General features: G+C 36.9%; 1 protein-coding gene across 1 annotated transcript in view; it reads right to left on the bottom strand.

The window, feature by feature from the left end:
- The window catches only part of PIP4P2 (phosphatidylinositol-4,5-bisphosphate 4-phosphatase 2), an 84124-nt gene that overhangs the window by 30434 nt on the left and 34799 nt on the right, over nt 1-18891 (bottom strand). Inside the window, exons 3-4 of the mRNA XM_007177493.2 lie at nt 16202-16308; nt 7571-7694 (exon numbers count right to left, since the gene is read on the bottom strand). Coding sequence (XP_007177555.1) covers nt 7571-7694; nt 16202-16308 — 231 coding nt within the window. The remainder of the gene's footprint in view (nt 1-7570; nt 7695-16201; nt 16309-18891) is intronic.

Here is an 18891-nt window from a genome sequence, read left to right as displayed (position 1 = left end):
TAAAACATAACTGGGCAAAAATGCAAATGCAAGGTAATTGTGGAAGGGAACTCACTGAAGTAAACTGAAAAAATCTATTTTGAAGATTTTTTAAATGATATTTCAAACTAAATATGCTTGCATATAAGAAAGAAAAGGAGGGCTTCCCTGGTGGCGCAGTGGTTGAGAATCCGCCTGCTAATGCAGGGGACACGGGTTCGAGCCCTGGCCTGGGAAGATCCCACATGCCGAAGAGCGGCTGGGCCCGTGAGCCACAACTGCTGAGCCTGCGCGTCTGGAGCCTGTGCTCCGCAATGAGAGAGGCCGCGACGGTGAGAGGCCCGCGCATCGCGATGAAGAGTGGCCCCCGCTTGCCACAACTGGAGAAAGCCCTCGCACAGAAACGAAGACCCAACACAGCCAAAATCAATCAATCAATCAATCAATCAAACATACACATCTGATTCAAGATCCTCATTAAAAAAAAAGAGAGTCAGCCTGTCCTTTGAAGATTTGAAGCCAGGCATTGACTTCTCCTTTAAAAAAAAAAGAAAGAAAAGGAGAGTAAATATATTTTATTTATATTTAAATTAGTCAATTAATTTCATATATATCAATACATACAGAGGGAGTAATCCTATAGTAAATCAATAGTGATTTCTTTTTCTTTTTTTAACATCTAAATACTTTCCTTTTATTTATTTATTTATTTTTAAACACCTTTATTGGAGTATAATTGCTTTACAATGGTGTCTTAGTTTCTGCTTTATAACAAAGTGAATTAGCTATATATATATACATATATCCCCATACCTCTTCCATCTTGTGTCTCCCTCCCACCCTCTCTATCCCACCCCTCTAGGTGGTCACAAAGCACTGAGCTAATCCCCCTGTCCTATGTGGCTGCTTTCCACGAGCTATCTATTTTACATTTGGTAGTGTATATATGTCCATGCCACTCTCTTCGTCCCAGCTTACCCTTCCCACTCCCTGTGTCCTCAAGTCCACTCTCTACGTCTGTGTCTTTCTTCCTCTCCTGCCCCTAGGTTCTTCACAATCAATTTTTTTTTTTTTAGATTCCATATATATGTGTTAGCATACAGTATTTGTTTTTCTCTTTCTGACTTACTTCACTCTGCATGACAGACTCTAGGTCCATCCACCTCACTACAAATAACTCAATTTCATTTCTTTTTATGGCTGAGTAATATTCCATTGTATATATGTGCCACATCTTATTTATCCATTCATCTGTCGACACTTAGGTTGCTTCCATGTCCTGGCTATTGTAAATAGAGCTGCAATGAACATTGTGGTACATGACACTTTATGAATTATAGTTTTCTCAGGGTATATGCCCAGTAGTGGAATTGCTGGGTCATATGGTAGTTCTATTTTTAGGTTTTTAAGGAACCTCTATACTTTTCTCCATAGTGTCTGTATCAATTTACATTCCCACCAACAGTGCAAGAGGGTTCCCTTTTCTCCACACCCACTCCAACATTTATTGTTTTTAGGTTTTTTGATGATGGCCATTCTGATTGGTGTGAGGTGATACCTCACTGTAGTTTTGATTTGCATTTCTCTAATGATTACTGATGTTGAGCATCCTATCATGTGTTTGTTGGCCATCTGTATGTCTTCTTTGGAGAAATGTCTGTTTAGGTCTTCTGCCCATTTTTGGATTGAGTTGTTTGTTTTCTTGATATTGAGCTGCATGAGCTGCTTGTAAATTTTGGAGATTAATCCTTTGTCAATTGCTTCATTTGTAAATATTTTTCCCATTCTGAGGGTTGTCTTTTCACCTTGTTTATGTTTTCCTTTGCTGTGCAAAAGCATTTAAGTTTCATTAGGTCCCATTTGTTTATTTTTGTTTTTATTTCCATTTCTCTAGGAGGTGGGTCAAAAAGGACCTTGCTGTGATTTATGTCATAGAGTGTTCTGCCTGTGTTTTCCTGTAAGAGTTCTATAGTGACTGGCCTTACATTTAGGTCTTTAATCCATTATGAGTTTATTTTTGTGTATGGTGTTAAGGAGTGTCTAATTTCATTCTCTTACCATGTAGCTGTCCATTTTTCCCAGCACCACTTATTGAAGAGGCTATCTTTTCTCCATCGTATATTCTTGTCTCCTTATCAAAGATAAGGTGACCATATGTGCGTGGGTATATCTCTGGGCTTTCTATCCTGTTCCATTGATCTATATTTTTGTTTTTGTGTCAGTACCATACTGTCTTGATTACTGTAGCTTTAGTATAGTCTGAAGTCCAGGAGTCTGATTCCTCCAGCTCCATGTTTTTCTCAAGTTTGCTTTGGCTATTCTGGGTCTTTTGTGTTTCCATACAAATTGTGAAATTTTTTGTTCTAGTTCTGTGAAAAATGCCATTGGTAGTTTGATAGGGATTGCATTGAATCTGTAGATTGCTTTGGGTGGTAGAGTCATTTTCACAATGTTGATTCTTCCAATCCAAGAATATGGTATATCTCTCCATCTGTTTGTATCATCTTTAATTTCTTTCATCAGTGTCTTATAGTTTTCTGCATACAGGTCTTTTGTCTCCTTATGTAGGTTTATTCCTAGGTATTTTATTCTCCTTTCATCACTTTAAATATGTCCTGCCACAACCTTGTGGCTTGCAGAGTTTCTGCTGAAAGATCAGCTGTTAACCTTATGGGATTCCCTTGTATGTCATTTGTTGTTTTTTCCTTGCTGCTTTTAATATTTTTTCTTTGTATTTAATTTTTGATAGCTTGATTAATATTTGTGTTGGCATGTTTCTCCTTGGATTTATCCTGTATGGCACTGTCTGCTCTTCCTGGACTTGATTGACTATTTCATTTCCCATATTAAGGAAGTTTTCAACTATAATCTCTTCAAATATTTTCTCAGTCCCTTTCTTTTTCTCTTCTTCTTCTGGGACCCCTATAATTCGAATGTTGGTGCATTTAATGTTGTCCCAGAGGTCTCTGAGACTGTCCTCAATTCTTTTCATTCTTTTTTTCTTTATTCTGCTCTGTAGTAGTTATTTCCGCTATTTTATCTTCCAGGTCACTTATCCGTTCTTCTGCCTCAGTTTCTTGTATTTTCTCCATTCTATTTCAAAGATTTTGGATCATCTTTACTATCCTTACTCTGAATTCTTTTTCAGGTAGACTACATATTTCCTCTTCATTTGTTTGGTCTGGTTGGTTTTTACCTTGCTCCTTCATCTGCTGTGTTTTCCTCTGTCTTCTCATTTTGCTTAACTTACTGTGTTTGGGGTCTCCTTTTTGCAGGCTGCAGGTTTGTAGTTCCCGTTGCTTTTGGTGTCAGCCTCCAGTGGATAAGGTTGGTTCAGTGGGTTTTGTAGGCTTCCTGGTGGAGGGGACTGGTGCCTGTGTTCTGGTGGATGAGGCTGGATCTTGTCTTTCTGGTGGCAGGACCGCATCTTGTGGTGTGTTTTGGGGTGTCTGTGACCTTATTATGATTTTTGGCAGCCTCTCTGCTAATGGGTGGGGTTGTGTTCCTGTCTTGCTAGTTGTTTGGCATAGGACGTCCAGCACTATAGCTTGCTGGTTGTTGAGTGCAGCTGGGTCTTAGTGTTGAGATGGAGATCTCTGGGAGAGTTCTTGCCATTTGATATTACACGGAACTGGAAGGTCTCTGGTGGACCAATGTCCTGAACGTGGCTCTCCCACCTCAGAGACACAGATCTGACACCCAGCTGGTGCACCAAGACCCTGTCAGCCACAAGGCCAGCTTCTACTGTCACAAATTTTGGACAAATGTCTTTACTACTGCTCTCAGAAATCTTGTGAGGATGCAAATATTCTCCCCATTTTCAGATGAGGAAACCAGAATTTGGCAAAGTTACATAACTTGCCCAGCATCACATAGTCAGGCTTTAGTATGGCCATGACCCAGATCCAAACCTAATTCTCAATAGTGAATTTTTAAAAAGAAATTTTTAAAAAAGACATCTTTTCACTATCCACACCAAATATATCCCCTAAGTGATGTACTTGGTCACTGACTTAATCAATAAAATATAAATGCAAGGAAGAAGATTTATCTTATCCTAGTAGATCAGAAAAATCATAGAAAGTCTGGTTAAATGTAATAAATTGAACAAATGCATGCATTTTTATTTCCTTTTCCAAACCTGACTAAAATGACAGTAAATTGTATTTACAAATGTATAATACCATAAGGACAAATAGAATCTGAAGAGAAATGACCTTGAATTTTCAGACAATGGAAAGCTGATGGAGACTTGGTAACACACTGAAAGGGATGCTGAAACCTGATTGCCTAAAGAGAGATATCCAATGAAAAGCAGGCTGATTCAACTGAAGAACTACAAAATAGTTCAGACCTTGGGACTACAAGGTGCTTTCAAAGATGGGAGTTAGGGGTAGTGATAAAAACAGGAGTATCAGTTCTAGACTTTTCCCTGCATATCACAAAACCAAAAATCCCTCCCTCCCCAACACAAGCAAGAGAAGAGTGATTTATTCTCTCAAAGAAACTGAACTAGAAGGACTGTGAACTTAGGAACACCAGGCACAGGAGAAGGCAAGAATAAAACACCATTCTAAAAACAAAGGAGTTAAATAAGTCTACAGTCTGAACAGTAGATGAGACCTTCATCCCTATTATCCTTTCTTAGCTCCTAGAATGCTGTCTCCCAGATATACCTCTTACAAGAGGTCAGAGGATTATTCCCCAGAGAAACTTGCCCTAAAAAAAAAAAGACTTATTGATACTAATAGTTGGCAGTTCTTCAAGAAAAGAGAAAAATGAGAAGAGAAAGAAGAAAGATGAGGAGGAGGAGGAGAGAGAAGAAGAAAGGAAAAAGGGAGGGAGGGAGGGAAGGGAGGGAGGGAGGAAGGAAGGAAGGAAGGAAGGAGAAAATGTTTAGCCCCTGCTGCATACTTAGAGATTCCAATCAGTAACTTGCTCTCATATATAAATGAGCTTCTCATTAAAACCTCTATCAGAAAAGAAAAACAAATAGAAACAATGGAGAGAAAATAGAGACAAGGCATAAAGAAGAATAATACCTAAGAAAACATATAATTAATAGCTTCAGAAAGATGCCATAAAGAAGAGAATGTGGGCTTCCCTGGTGGTGCAGTGGTTGAGAATCTGCCTGCCAATGTAGGGGACATGGGTTCGAGCCCTGGTCTGGGAAGATCCCACATGCCACGGAGCAACTAGGCCCGTGAGCCACAATTACTGAGCCTGCGCATCTGGAGCCTGTGATCCACAAGAAAGGCCGATATAGTGAGAGGCCCGTGCACCGCAATGAAGAGTGGCCCCCACTTCCCACAACTAGAGAAAGCCCTCACACAGAAATGAAGACCCAACACAGCCAAAAATAAATAAATAAATAAATAATAAATAAGTAAGTAAATAAAGGAGTTCCTTTAAAAAAAAAAAGAGAATGTGATTTAGAAAAAAGAAAAATTAATCAGAGAACACAGGACAACTCTTAGAAATGAAAAATTAATTTAGATCATCTGAAATTTAAAATTTTAATTAATTTTAGAAAATATAGATGAGGAAATTTCCCTGTAAGCAAAAGAAAAAGCCAAAACTGAAAAATATGTTTAAAAAAAATGAGAGAGAAAGAGAGAGAGTGTGTATGTCAATTCAGGTGATCTAATCTCAGGGGTTGTAGAAAGATGGAAGAAAGAAAATGGAGTGGACTATAAAAGGATTCACTGAGTACCCAGACAATGAGGTCAAAAAGATCCTCCCTAAGGCACATTCTAATACTATTTCAGAACCTTGGAGAAATGAAAGAAGAAAGAGGAAAATAAGAGAAAATAAAGAGAGAAAAATAGGTCACATGGAAAGGGTCAGGAGCCACAACAGCAGTTGATCTTCACATCAACAGTGGAGCAAAGTCCTCAAATTTCTGAGGAAAGAATTGGCAACCTATAATTCTACATCTGAACAAATTATAACGTGAAAATAGGGTTAGATTAAAAACTGTTTAAGAAGTAAAAGGGTTCAAATTTATTTCTCTGCATCTTTTCTCAGAAAGCTAAGAGAGGATGTTCTCCAACAAAATAAAATAATAAACCAAGAACTGTAAGGATGGCAGAGGATCTAACACAGGAAAGAGGTAATAGGAATTCCTAGGATAAGGTGAAGGGAAGTCACAGGATGACAGCTGTGTAGGAGGAAGTCTAAATAATAGATTCCCTGACCCATTTGACTATATTGACAGGAATTCTGTAGTTCTATGAAAGAATATGAGAAGAGCTAGTGATTTGTACATAAAAAATTAAAACAAATTTAAAAGGGGGAGGGGCAATTATTAACAAATCCAAGAAAAATTTAAGAGCCATACAGGAGAGGAATGTAACATATTACTTGGCTCAGCTGTGAACATAATTTACTTAATCATAAAAAATGTAAAGACTAAGTATTAATCATATAAAATATTATAACTCTACTGGGAGTATGAAAGTGGAGAAAGGACTATGAGAGCAGGCAGGGTGGTAAGAGTGCTAAATCTTCAACCTGCGTTTTACAAAGTAATAGGTAATATCTAAAACTGCTTAATCAAAAAGAAAAAAAAAAATTAGCAAACAATTTAAACACATGGAAGTACATACCAGAAGAGCAGCTGAAAGAGTTGAAAGTATTTGGGGGATGAAAATTGGGGTTGTGTTAGGTAAAGAGATGACCACTATTTTCCCTTTAAGCTTTACAGTCCTATTTGACATTTGAAATTATTATACATGAATTACTTTATCAAAAATAAAAATTAGAAGGGAAAAAGAGCAAACAGTCTACACTTTCTTAAGCTCATTCATCCTTTAGTGACAGCAGGTCTTGTTTATAAACCACTGCAACCTCAGCTCTCCCCATGCTTACACTCTGGAAGATTCCTTTAGTACTTAGGTTCTAAGAAAAATATTTTGTCTCCTTTGGATGCTAAATAACAAAAGAAAACCTGTTCTTATTCTTCCTGATGGGGTAAGTCATTATGAAATTAACATTTAAAAATCAAGCTTAGGGTTAAAGTTAAAAGTAGTATAACAAGAACTCCTATAACTTTTGTTCATGTCAAACTACTTATACTATATTTTTTATCCAATAATTTATCTAATTACAGATACCACAGTTAATTCCCGTTACTCCAAGTTTCATATATAAAAATCAGAAAAAATTTGATAAATTATAATGAGAATATTTCTTGAATCCAGAACCATGAAACAAGGCCACTGCATGAGTGTGCATTTTGCGCTCTGCTGAGGAGATGAGGGTAGGAGGTAGATTCAGTTGCTCACTAAGCCAGGATACCCAAGTTGCTCTGCCTGGAGGACAGGGTTCTTGTTTGTTATTAGCGTACCCAGAGAGGCCCTTTTTGCAAATGAATCAGTCAGGGGATGCACCTTATATGTAATTCACAAACAATGCAGTACATCCTAGTTGCAGCTCTGATTAACTGGCTTTCTAAAAAAGGCTCTATTTTAATCTTTTGATCAATTTGCACTCGGACAAAACTATAAGACTATGAGCAGTGGTCAAATCTGTGTGATCAAAACCTGCATTTACAGATTGATGTCCCTGTCACAAATGTCTTGTTACGTACCAAGAACGTGTTTCCACAGTGCCCACACACGACTCTTGTACCTTCTGGTTGGACTGGCAATGCAGGTTGAGCTGGCTGTTCTTCAGAAATAAGCATTACTGGGCCAAGGTTAATTATGCGTCTACTGTGGAAACAGAAAGGAAACAACTGCATTATCCCACAAATGGACTGAGAGCAAAACCTACACTGCGGGGCCAAAAACATGGAATATAACATTGAAAATAGGTTATAATTGTTTTATAAATTAAGTGAATTAAATGTCAGCCTTTAGAGCCAAAATCACAGAAAACAGCAATAGTCAATATTTCAAAAGCAAAAAGATTAGTTGGAATTGGACCTAATCAAATCACCTTGGGAACCATTTAACTACTGTTTCCAAGTTCTTATAAGTTCAAATCTTATCATTCCTTATCTTATCTTATCCTATCTAGGAAAACAACTTGAGTAAAAGACTAAATAAGTTAAAATATTGTACATTAACAGATATATGTGTGCCATGAATGTACCAAAGTGCTGAGTCACAACCAAATTTCTCTCGGTAGGCTGGTAATCCTTAATGTCTCTTTAATTGGAGTTGGACAGAAAGGACAATGGTATGGTCCTTTCCTTTCTGTTTCCCAGGTTACCATCGGATGGGGTTGCAAATGATTCACATAACAGTCAAAAAGACAGAAAACACAGAAACAAAACACAGTTAAGGTTTTGATATACTCCTATCTGGGCACTTCCATACGTCATTTGGCAGAGGCACATGACTACAGAATTTATTGCATAGCTTATACTCAGCAAAGACTAGTGTAATAACACAATTTAAAGTATACAATGATTACTAAAACACTTCCAACTTAAGATGAAATATGTCAAAGATAAACTAATTGGTTATTTTTAATAAAACACAATGAGTCACTGATTTATTACAATCTATTAAGTAGTTATGTAACCTCAGGAAAACTTTCATTGCTTATTCAAGAATATTAGTTTACAAATAACTGTAACCAGAGGGGATTCAAGATGGCGGAAGAGCAAGACGTAGAGATCACCTTCCTCCCCGCAAATACATCAGAAATACATCTACATGTGGAACAACCCCTACAGAGCACGTACTGAACGCTGGCAGAAGACCTCAGACATCCCAAAACGCAAGAAACTCCCCACATACCTGGGTAGGGCAAAAGCAAAAAGAAAAAACAGAGACAAAAGAATAGGGACAGGACCTGCACCAGTGGGAGAGAGCTGTAAAGGAGGAAAGGTTTCCACACACTAGGAAGACCCTTCGTGGATGGAGACTGTGGGTGGCGGAGGGGGGAGCTTCAGAGACATGGAGGAGAGCACAGCAACAGAGGTTCAGAGGGCAAAGTGGAGAGATTTCCACACAGAGGACTGATGCCGACCAGCACTCACCAGCTTCGGTTGGATCCCAGGAAGAGGACTGGGGTTGGCTGCATGAACACAGCCTGAAGGGGGCTAGTGTGCCACAGCTAGCCAGGAGGGAGTCTGGGAAAAGGTCTGGAGCTACTGAAGAGGCAAGAGACTTTTTCTTGCCTCTTTGTTTTGTGGTGCACAAGGAGAAGGGATTAAGAGCGACACTTAAAGGAGCTCCAGAGACGAGCGTGAGTCACGGCTATCAGCGCAAACCCCAGAGACGGGCATGAGACACTAAGGCTACTGCTGCATCCACCAAGAAGCCTGTGTGCAAGCACAGGTCACTATCTACACCTCCCCTCCTGGGAGCCTGTGCAGCCCACCACTGCCAGGGTCCTGTGCTTCAGGGACAACTTCCCCGGGAGAACACACGGCATACCTCAGGCTATTGCAACATCATGCCGGCCTCTGCCGCCAAAGGCTCACCCCGCATTCCATACCCCTCCCTCCCCTGGCCTGAGTGAGCCAGAGCCCCTGAATCAGCTGCTCCTTTAACACCATCCTGTCTGAGCGAAGAATAAATGCCCTCAGGTTACCTACACTCAGAAGCTGAAGACCAGTAGCTGTGCAAACAAAGAAGAGAAAGGGAAATCTCTCCCAGCAGCATCAGGAGCAGCAAATTAAATCTCGACAGTCAACTTGATGTACCCTGCATCTGTGGAATACCTGAATAGACAATGAATCACACCAAATTGAGGAGGTGGACATTGGGAGAAACGATATATATATATATATTTTTTTTTTTTCCATTTTTCACTTCTTGTGAGTCTGTATGTGTATGCTTCTGTGAGTGATTTTGTCTGTATAGCTCTGCTTTTATCATAAGTCCTAGGGTTCTGTCTCTCCATTTTTCTTTTTTTTTTTCTTTTCTTTTTTTAGTGTAGTTTTTAGCGATTGTTATCATTGGTGGATTTGTTTTTTGGTTTGGTTGCTCTCTTCCTTCTTTATTTTTTATTACTTTTTAAATTTTTAAAATATTTTTTAAATTTTAATAACTTTATTTTATTTTATTTCATTTTATTCGACCTTTTTCTTTCTTTCTTTCTCCCTTTTATTATGAGCTGTGTGGATAACAGGCTCTTGGTGCTCTGGCCAGGCATTGGGGCAGTGCCTCTGAGTTGGGAGAGCCAAGTTCAGGACATTGGTCCACCAGAGACCACCCAGCTCCAAGTAATATCAAACGGGGAAAATCTCCTACGGATCTCCATCTCAATGCCAAGACCCAGCTCCACTAAACGACCAGCAAGCTACAGTGCTGGACACCTTATGCCAAACAAATAGCAAGATAGGAACACAACCCCACCTATGAGCAGAGAGGCTGCCAAAAATCATAATAAGGTCACAGACACCCCAAAACACACCACCAGATGTGGACCTGCCCACCAGAAAGACAAGATCCAGCCTCATCCACCAGAACACAGGTGCTAGTCCCCTCCACCAGGAAGCCTACACAACACACTGAACCAACCTTAGCCACTTGGGGCAGACACCAAAAACAACGGGAACTATGAACCTGCAGCCTGCAAAAAGGAGACCCCAAACACAGTAACTTAAGCAAAATGAGAAGACAGGGAAACAGAGAGTAGATGAAAGAGCAAGGTACAAACCCACCAGACCTAACAAATGAAGAGGAAATAGGCAGTCTACCTGAAAAAGAATTCAGAATAATGATAGTAAAGATGATCTAAAATCTTGGAAATAGAATAGACAAAATGCAAGAAGCATTTAACAAGGACCTAGAAGAACTAAAGACCAAACAAACAATGATGAACAACACAATAAATGAAACAAAAAAATTCTCTAGAAGGGATCAATAGCAGAATAACTGAGGCAGAAGAACGGATAAGTGACCTGGAAGAAAAAATAGTGGAAATAACTACTGCAGAGCAGAATAAAGAAAAAATAAGGGAAAGAATAGAGGACAGTCTCAGAGACCTCTGGGAAAACATTAAATGCAACAACATTCGAATTATAGGGGTCCCAGAAGAAGAAGAGAAGAAGAAAGGGACTGAGAAAATATTTGAAGAGATTATAGTTGAAAACTTCCCTAATATGGGAAAGGAAATAGTTAATCAAGTCCTGGAAGCACAGAGAATACCATACAGGATAAATCCAAGGAGAAAGATGCCAAGACACATATTAGTCAAACAATCAAAAATTAAATACAAACAAAAAAGATTAAAAGCAACAAAGGAAAAACAACAAATAACATACAAGGGAATCCCCATAAGGTTAACAGCTGATCTTTCAGCAGAAACTCTGCAAGCCAGAAGGGAGTGACAAGACATATTTAAAGTGATGAAAGGGAAAAATGTACAACTAAGATTATTCTACACAGTAAGGATCTCATTCAGATTTGATGGAGAAATTAAAATCTTTACAAACAAGCAAAAGCTAAGAGAATTCAGCACCACCAAACCAGCTTCACAACAAATGCTAAAGAACTTCTCTAGGCAAGAAACACAAGAGAAGGATAAGACCTACACTAGCAAACTCAAAACAATTAAGAAAATGGTAATAGGAACATACATATCGATAATTACCTTAAATGTAAATGTATTAAATGCTCCCACCAAGAGACATAGACTGGATGAATAGATAAAAAAATAAGACCCATATATATGCTGTCTACAAGAGACCCAATTCAGACTTAAGGACACATACAGACTGAAGGTGAGGGGATGGACAAAGATATTCCATGCAAATGGAAATCAAAACAAAGCTGGAGTAGCAATTCTCATATCAGACAAAATAGACTTTAAAATAAAGACTATTACAAGAGACATAGAAGAACACTACATAATGATCAAAGATCAATACAAGAAGAAGATATCACAATTGTAAATATTTATGCACCCAAGATAGGAGCACCTCAATACATAAGGCAAATGCTAACATCTGTAGAAGGGGAAATAAACAGTAACACAATATAGTAGGGGACTGTAACACCCCACTTTCACCATTGGACAGATTATCCAAAATCAAAATAAATAAGGAAACACGAGCTTTAAATGACACATAAAACAAGATGGACTTAATTGATACTTTTAGGACATTCCATCCAAAAACAACAGAATACACTTTCTTCTCAAGTGCTCATGCAACATTCTCCAGGATAGATCATATCTTGCATCACAAATCAACGTTTGGTAAATTTAAGAAAATTGAAATCGTATCAAGTTTCTTTTCTGACCACATCACTATGAGACTAGATATCAATTACAGGAAAAAATCTGTAAAAAATACACACACATGGAGGCTAAGCAATACACTACTTCATAACCAAAAGATCACTGAAGAAATCAAAGAGGAGATCAAAAATACCTAGAAACAAATGACAATGAAAACACGACAAGCCAAAACCTATGGGATGGAGCAAAAGCAGTTCTAAGAGGAAAGTTTATAGCAATACAATCCTACCTTAAGAAACAAGAAACATCTCAAATACACAACCTAACCTTACACCTAAAACAATTAGAGAAAGAAGAACAAAAAAACCCAAAAGTTAGCAGAAGGAAAGAAACGACATAGATCAGATCAGAAATAAATGAAAAAGAAATGAAGGAAATGATAGCAAAGATCAATAAAACTAAAAGCTGGTTCTTTGACAAGATAAACAAAATTGATAAACCATTAGTCAGACACATCAAAAAAAAAAAAAAAAGAGAGAAGACGCAAATCAATAGAATTAGAAATCAAAAAGGAGAAGTAACAACTGACACAGTAGAAATACAAAGGATCATGAGAGATTATTACAAGCAACTATATGCCAATAAAATGGACAACCTGGAAGAAATGGACAAATTCTTACAAACACACAACCTTCTGAGGCTGAACCAGGAAGAAATAGAAAATATGAACAGACCAATCATAAGCACTGAATTGAAACTGTGATTAAAAATCTTCCAATAAACAAAAGTCCAGGACCAGATGCCTTCAAAGGTGAATTCTATCAAAGATTTAGAGAAGAGTTAACACCTGTCTTTCTCAAACTTTTCCAAAATATAGCAGAGGAAGGAACACTCCCAAACTCATTGTATGAGGCCACTACCACCCTGATAACAAAACCAGACAAAGATGTCACAAAGAAAGAAAACTAGAGGCCAATATCACTGATGAACATAGATGCAAAAATCCTCAACAAAATACTAGCAAACAGAATCCAGCACCACATTAAAAGGATCATACACCATGATTCAGTGGGGTTTATCCCAGGAATTCAAGGATTCTTCAATATATGCAAATCAATCAATGTGATACACAATATTAACAAATTGAAGGAGAAAAACCATATGATAATTTCAATCGATGCAGAGAAAGCTTTTGACAAAATTCAACACCCATTTATGATAAAAACCCTCCAGAAAGTAGGCATAGAGGGAACTTACTGCAACATAATAAAGGCCATATATGACAAACCCACAGCCAACATCATCCTCAATGGTGAAAAACTGAAACCATTTCCACTAAGATCAGGAATAAGACAAGGTTGCCCACTCTCACCTCTATTATTCAACATAGTTTTGGAAGTTTTAGTGACAGCAATCAGAGAAGAAAAAGAAATAAAAGGAATCCAAATTGGAAAAGAAGAAGTAAAACTGTCACTGTGTGCAGATGACATGATACTATACATAAAGAATCCTAAAGATGCTACCAGAAAACTACTAGAGCTGATCAATGAATTTGGTAAAGTAGCAGGATACAAAATTAATGCACAGAAATCTCTTTCATTCCTCTACACTAATGATGAAAAATCTGAAAGTGAAACTAAGAAAACACTCCCATTTACCACTGCAACACAAAGAATAAAATACCTAGGAATAAACCTACCTAAGGATACAAAACACCTGTATGCAGAAAATTATAAAACACTGATGAAAGAAATTAAAGATGATACAAATAGATGGAGAGATATACCATGTTTTTGGATTGGAAGAATCAACATTGTGAAAATGACTCTATTACCCAAAGCAATCTACAGATTCAATGCAATCCCTATCAAACTACCAATGGCATTTTTCACAGAACTGGAAGAAAAAAATTTCACAATTTGTATGGAAACACAAAAGACCCCGAATACACAAAACAATCTTGAGAAAGAAAAACGGAGCTGGAGGAATCAGGCTCCCGGACTTTGGGCTACACTACAAAGCTACAGTAATCAAGACAGTATGGTACTGGCACAAAAACAGAAACATAGGTCAATGGAACAGGATTGAAAGCCCAGAGATATACCCATGCACATATGGTCACCTTATCTTTGATAAAGGAGGCAAGAATATACAATGGAGAAAAGACAGCCTCTTCAATAAGTGGTGCTGGGAAAACTGGACAGCTACATGTAAAAGAATGAAATTAGAACACTCCCTAACACCATACACAAAAATAAACTCAAAATGGATGAAAGACCTAAATGTAAGGCCAGACACTATCAAACTCTTAGAGGAAAACACAGGCAGAACACTCTATGATATAAATCACAGCAAGATCCTTTTTGACCCACCTCCTAGAGAAATGGAAATTAAAACAAAAATAAACAAATGGGACCTAATGAAACTTAAAAGCTTTTGCACAGCAAAGGAAACCATAAACAAGACCAAAAGACAACCCTCAGAATGGGAGAAAATATTTGCAAATGAAGCAACTGACAAAGGATTAATCTCCAAAATTTACAAGCAGCTCATTATCAAAAAAACAAACAACCCAATCTAAAAATGGGCAGAAGACCTAAACAGACATTTCTCCAAAGACATACAGATTGCCAACAAACACATGAAAGAATGCTCAAGATCATTAATCATTAGAGAAATACAAATCAAAACTACAATGAGATATCATCTCACACCGGACAGAATAGCCATCATCAAAAAATCTACAAACAATAAATGCTGGAGAGGGTGTGGAGAAAAGGCAACCCTCTTATACTGTTGGTGGGAATGTAAATTGATACAGCCACTATGGAGAACAGTATGGAGGTTCCTTAAAAAACTAAAAATAGAACTACCATATGACCCAGCAATCCCCCTACTGGACATATACCCTGAGAAAACCATAATTCAAAAAGAGACATGTACCACAATGTTCATTGCAGCTGTATTTACAATAGCCAGGACATGGAAGCAACCTAAGTGTCCATCAACAGATGAATGGGTAAAGAAGATGTGGCACATATATTCAATGGAATATTGCTCAGCCATAAAAAGAAACGAAATTGAGTTATTTGTAATGAGGTGGATGGACCTAGAGTCTGTCATACAGATTGAAGTTAAGTCAGAAAGAGAAAAACAAATACTGTATGCTAACACATATATACGGAATCTTAAAAAAAAAAAAAAAAAAGGTCATGAAGAACCTAGGGGCAAGACAGGAATAGACGCAGACGTACTAGAGAATGGACTTGAGGACACAGGGAGGGGGAAGGGTAAGCTGGGAGAAAGTGAGAGAGTGGCATGGACATATATACACTACCAAATGTAAAATAGATGGCTAGTGGGAAGCAGCCGCATAGCACAGGGAGATCAGCTCGGTGCTTTGTGACCACCTAGAGGGGTGGAATAGGGAGTGTGGGAGGGAGGCAGAAGCAAGAGGGAAGAGATATGGGAATATATGTATATGTATAGCTGATTCACTTTGTTATAAAGCAGAAACTAACACACCATTGTAAAGCAATTATACTCCAATAAATATGTTTAAAAAAGAAAGAAAGAAAAAAAAGATAAATAGACAGAAACAGAGTAAGTAAAATACGAAAAAATCTGAGTGCACTGCATATAGCAAAAGTAAATTTCCTTTGTGAAACTTTTGTTTCAAATATATGAGTGTGTGTATGTATGTATGTATGTATATGAATACATATGAATTTTCGGTTGTAAAATAAAATGTATTTTACACTTGGCATCAGAGCCAAAAGTTTAAAAAGTGTGAAAAGCACTGATTTGAACTATTTATTTTCTCTCTCAGAGCTTCAGATTTCTCATCTATAAGCTGGAAATAAAAATAACAGCAAATAAAAAAACCAAACAAACAAACAACTAACCATTAATTTCAAACTAAGCAGTATTATTCCTGTAACAAAGATAAAAATACTGTAGTTCGTATAATTACTTTGAGGAGAAAGACTGTTTAGAACAGAACCTGCCACATAATGAATCTTTAATAAGTACTTGTTGAATGAACAAATGAAAGAATGAATGAATCTTTATGTCTTACCAGTTGGGTCTTGGACATCCTATTCGCCGTGATGTGTCCTTACAAATGAGGAGACAATTACAAGGGCATCTAACATACTTCTTCCCTGTTGGGGGGTTTTTGATTGGCTAGATAAGAGAAGAAAATATAAACACAGCAAATTAACCAAAGTACAGATTGCCAAAACTTGTTTGTATATAAAATGTAAATGATTCTTAAAATCTAAGGCTCCCCATAGTGCTACCAAAGTACACATTAAGGAAAAGTGCATCGTAAGTGATTTTTTAAATTTTATTGAAGTATTGTTGATTTACAATGCCGTGTTAATTTCTGCTGTACAGCAAATGACTCGGTTATACATATACATATTCTTTTTCATATTCTTTTCCATTATGGTTTATCACAGGATATTGAATATAGTTCCCTGTGCTATAAAATAAGACCTTGTTGCTTATCCATCCTATATATAATAGTTTGCATCTGCTAGTCCCAACCTCCCAATCCTTCCCTCACCAATCCCTCTGCCCCTTGGCAGCCACAGGTCTGTTCTCTATGTCTGTGAGTCTGTTTCTGTTTCATAGATAGTATCATATTTTAGATTCCACATATAAGTGATAGCATATGGTATTTGTCTTTCTCTTTCTGACTTACTTCACTTAGTATGATAATCTCTAGTTGCATCCATATTGCTACAAATGGCATTATTTCATTCTTTTCAATGGCTGAGTATTATTCCATTGTATATACATATATATATATATATATATATATATATATATATATATTATACATACATACATATATATATAATATATATATACCACATTTTCTTTATCCATTCATCTGTCAATGGACACTTAGGTTGTTTCCATGTCTTGGCTATTGTAAATAGTGCTGCTATGAACATAGAGGTGCGCGTACCTTTTCGAACTAAAGTCTTGTCTGGGTACATGCCCAAGAGTAGGATTGCTGAATCATATGGTAACTCTGTTTTTAGTTTTTTGGGGAACCTCCATACTGTTTTCCATAGTGGCTGCACCATATTACGTTCCCACCAACAGTGTAGGAGGGTTCCTTTTCCTCCACACTCTCTCTAGCATTTATTATTTGTAGACTTTTTAATGACGACCATCCTGACCGGTGTGAGGTGGTACCTCATTGTAGTTTAGATTTGCCATTCTCTAATAATTAATGATGAATCATAGGTGATTTTAAATAGCTCAAATGTTGGTAAACACTCTATAAAATTTGGGGGACTGTAGAGATTTAATTATGAAGGGCATATTTCAAAATTAGTTTGTATTGGCCTGGAGTTGTTTTCCATTTAAAGTTCACAAGACAAGGTCATTTATCTGCCTGGCCAGGGGCAAACATTCACTGAGGGTTCTTGCACATGTCTGAGAAAAGCAAGCTCAAAAAGAATAGTAGGGAAAGAGGAGTATATCAGAAATCTGAATTTTTCTTAAACTTTACTCACTAGAACACAAGTGATTAATTTTATGGCATCTTTTAGCTTAAAAAAAAACTTATTATAGTTCCTAATGCTAGCATTTCCTTTTTCTTTAACTTTACAATAAATTTAAAAGCTAGAATAAATAACACCAAAGAAAACACTCCTCTCATTACTAGGACTTAAGCTTGTTAAAGCAAATAAGCTCTGATGCACTGAGAGGAATAGAACACCACTCCTGTGGCATGCTTGCCAAAATGTATAACCTGAATTTAATCACAAGATAACATCAGACAAACCCAAATGAGGAACAGTCTACAAAATATCTTACCTGTACTCTTCAAAACTGTCAAGGCAATAGAAGACAAAGACTAAATTTCAGATTTAGGCAGATTAAAGAAACATGATAATCAAATGCAACATGTAATTCTTAATTGACTTCTGGACCAGATTTTTTTTTTTTAATGGAACAATTGGGCAAACATGAATTAAGTCAAAAGATTAAATAACACTATTGTATCAATGTTAATTTCCTGAATTTGATAACTGTACTGTGATTGTATAAGTGAATGTCCTTTTTTTTTTTTTTTTTGGAAAGTTTACACTAAATTTTAGGAAATTTACACTAAAATGTTTAGGGGTAGAAGAGCACCATGTCCACAATTACCTTAAAAGGTTCTGAAAAAAATATTTATTTATTTAGAGAGAGAAAGCTACTTTGGCAAAATGTCAATGTTTGTGGAGTGTGGGTGAGGGGCCCACATGGGAATTCTCTATACTATGTACTATTATTTTTCTAACTTTCTGTAAGTCTGCAACATATTTTTTTTTTAAGATTTAAGAATTTTAAGTAAATAACTTTGGTAGAAATATATATAAGTTAGCCATAAGCTATCTGCAATTTATTAAACTATATTATAAATAGAATCTGACAATCTAAAATTCACAAACATCCAGAATGTATTCCTATATAATCTAAAGTATCAAGAACCAGAATTTGTCTTAATTTCTCCGTATTCATATTTTACCATTAAGTAAATGTGTGTTTGGCAAATGACAAGATTTATTTTTATACAGACATACCTCATTTTACTGTGCTGTGCTTTATTGTGCTTTGCAGATACTGTGCTATTTTACAAATTGAAGGTTTGTGGCAATCTTGCATCAAGCAAGTCTATCAGCATCATTTTTCAAATAGCATTTGCTCACCTTGTGTCTCTGTGTCACAATTTTGGTAACTCTCACAATTTTGGAATCTTCT

The sequence above is a fragment of the Balaenoptera acutorostrata genome, chromosome 17, assembly GCF_949987535.1.
Source record: "Balaenoptera acutorostrata chromosome 17, mBalAcu1.1, whole genome shotgun sequence".
Lineage (NCBI taxonomy): Eukaryota > Metazoa > Chordata > Mammalia > Artiodactyla > Balaenopteridae > Balaenoptera > Balaenoptera acutorostrata.
Note: the sequence above shows the minus strand (reverse complement) of the source record. Positions and strands in the feature narration are given on the sequence as shown.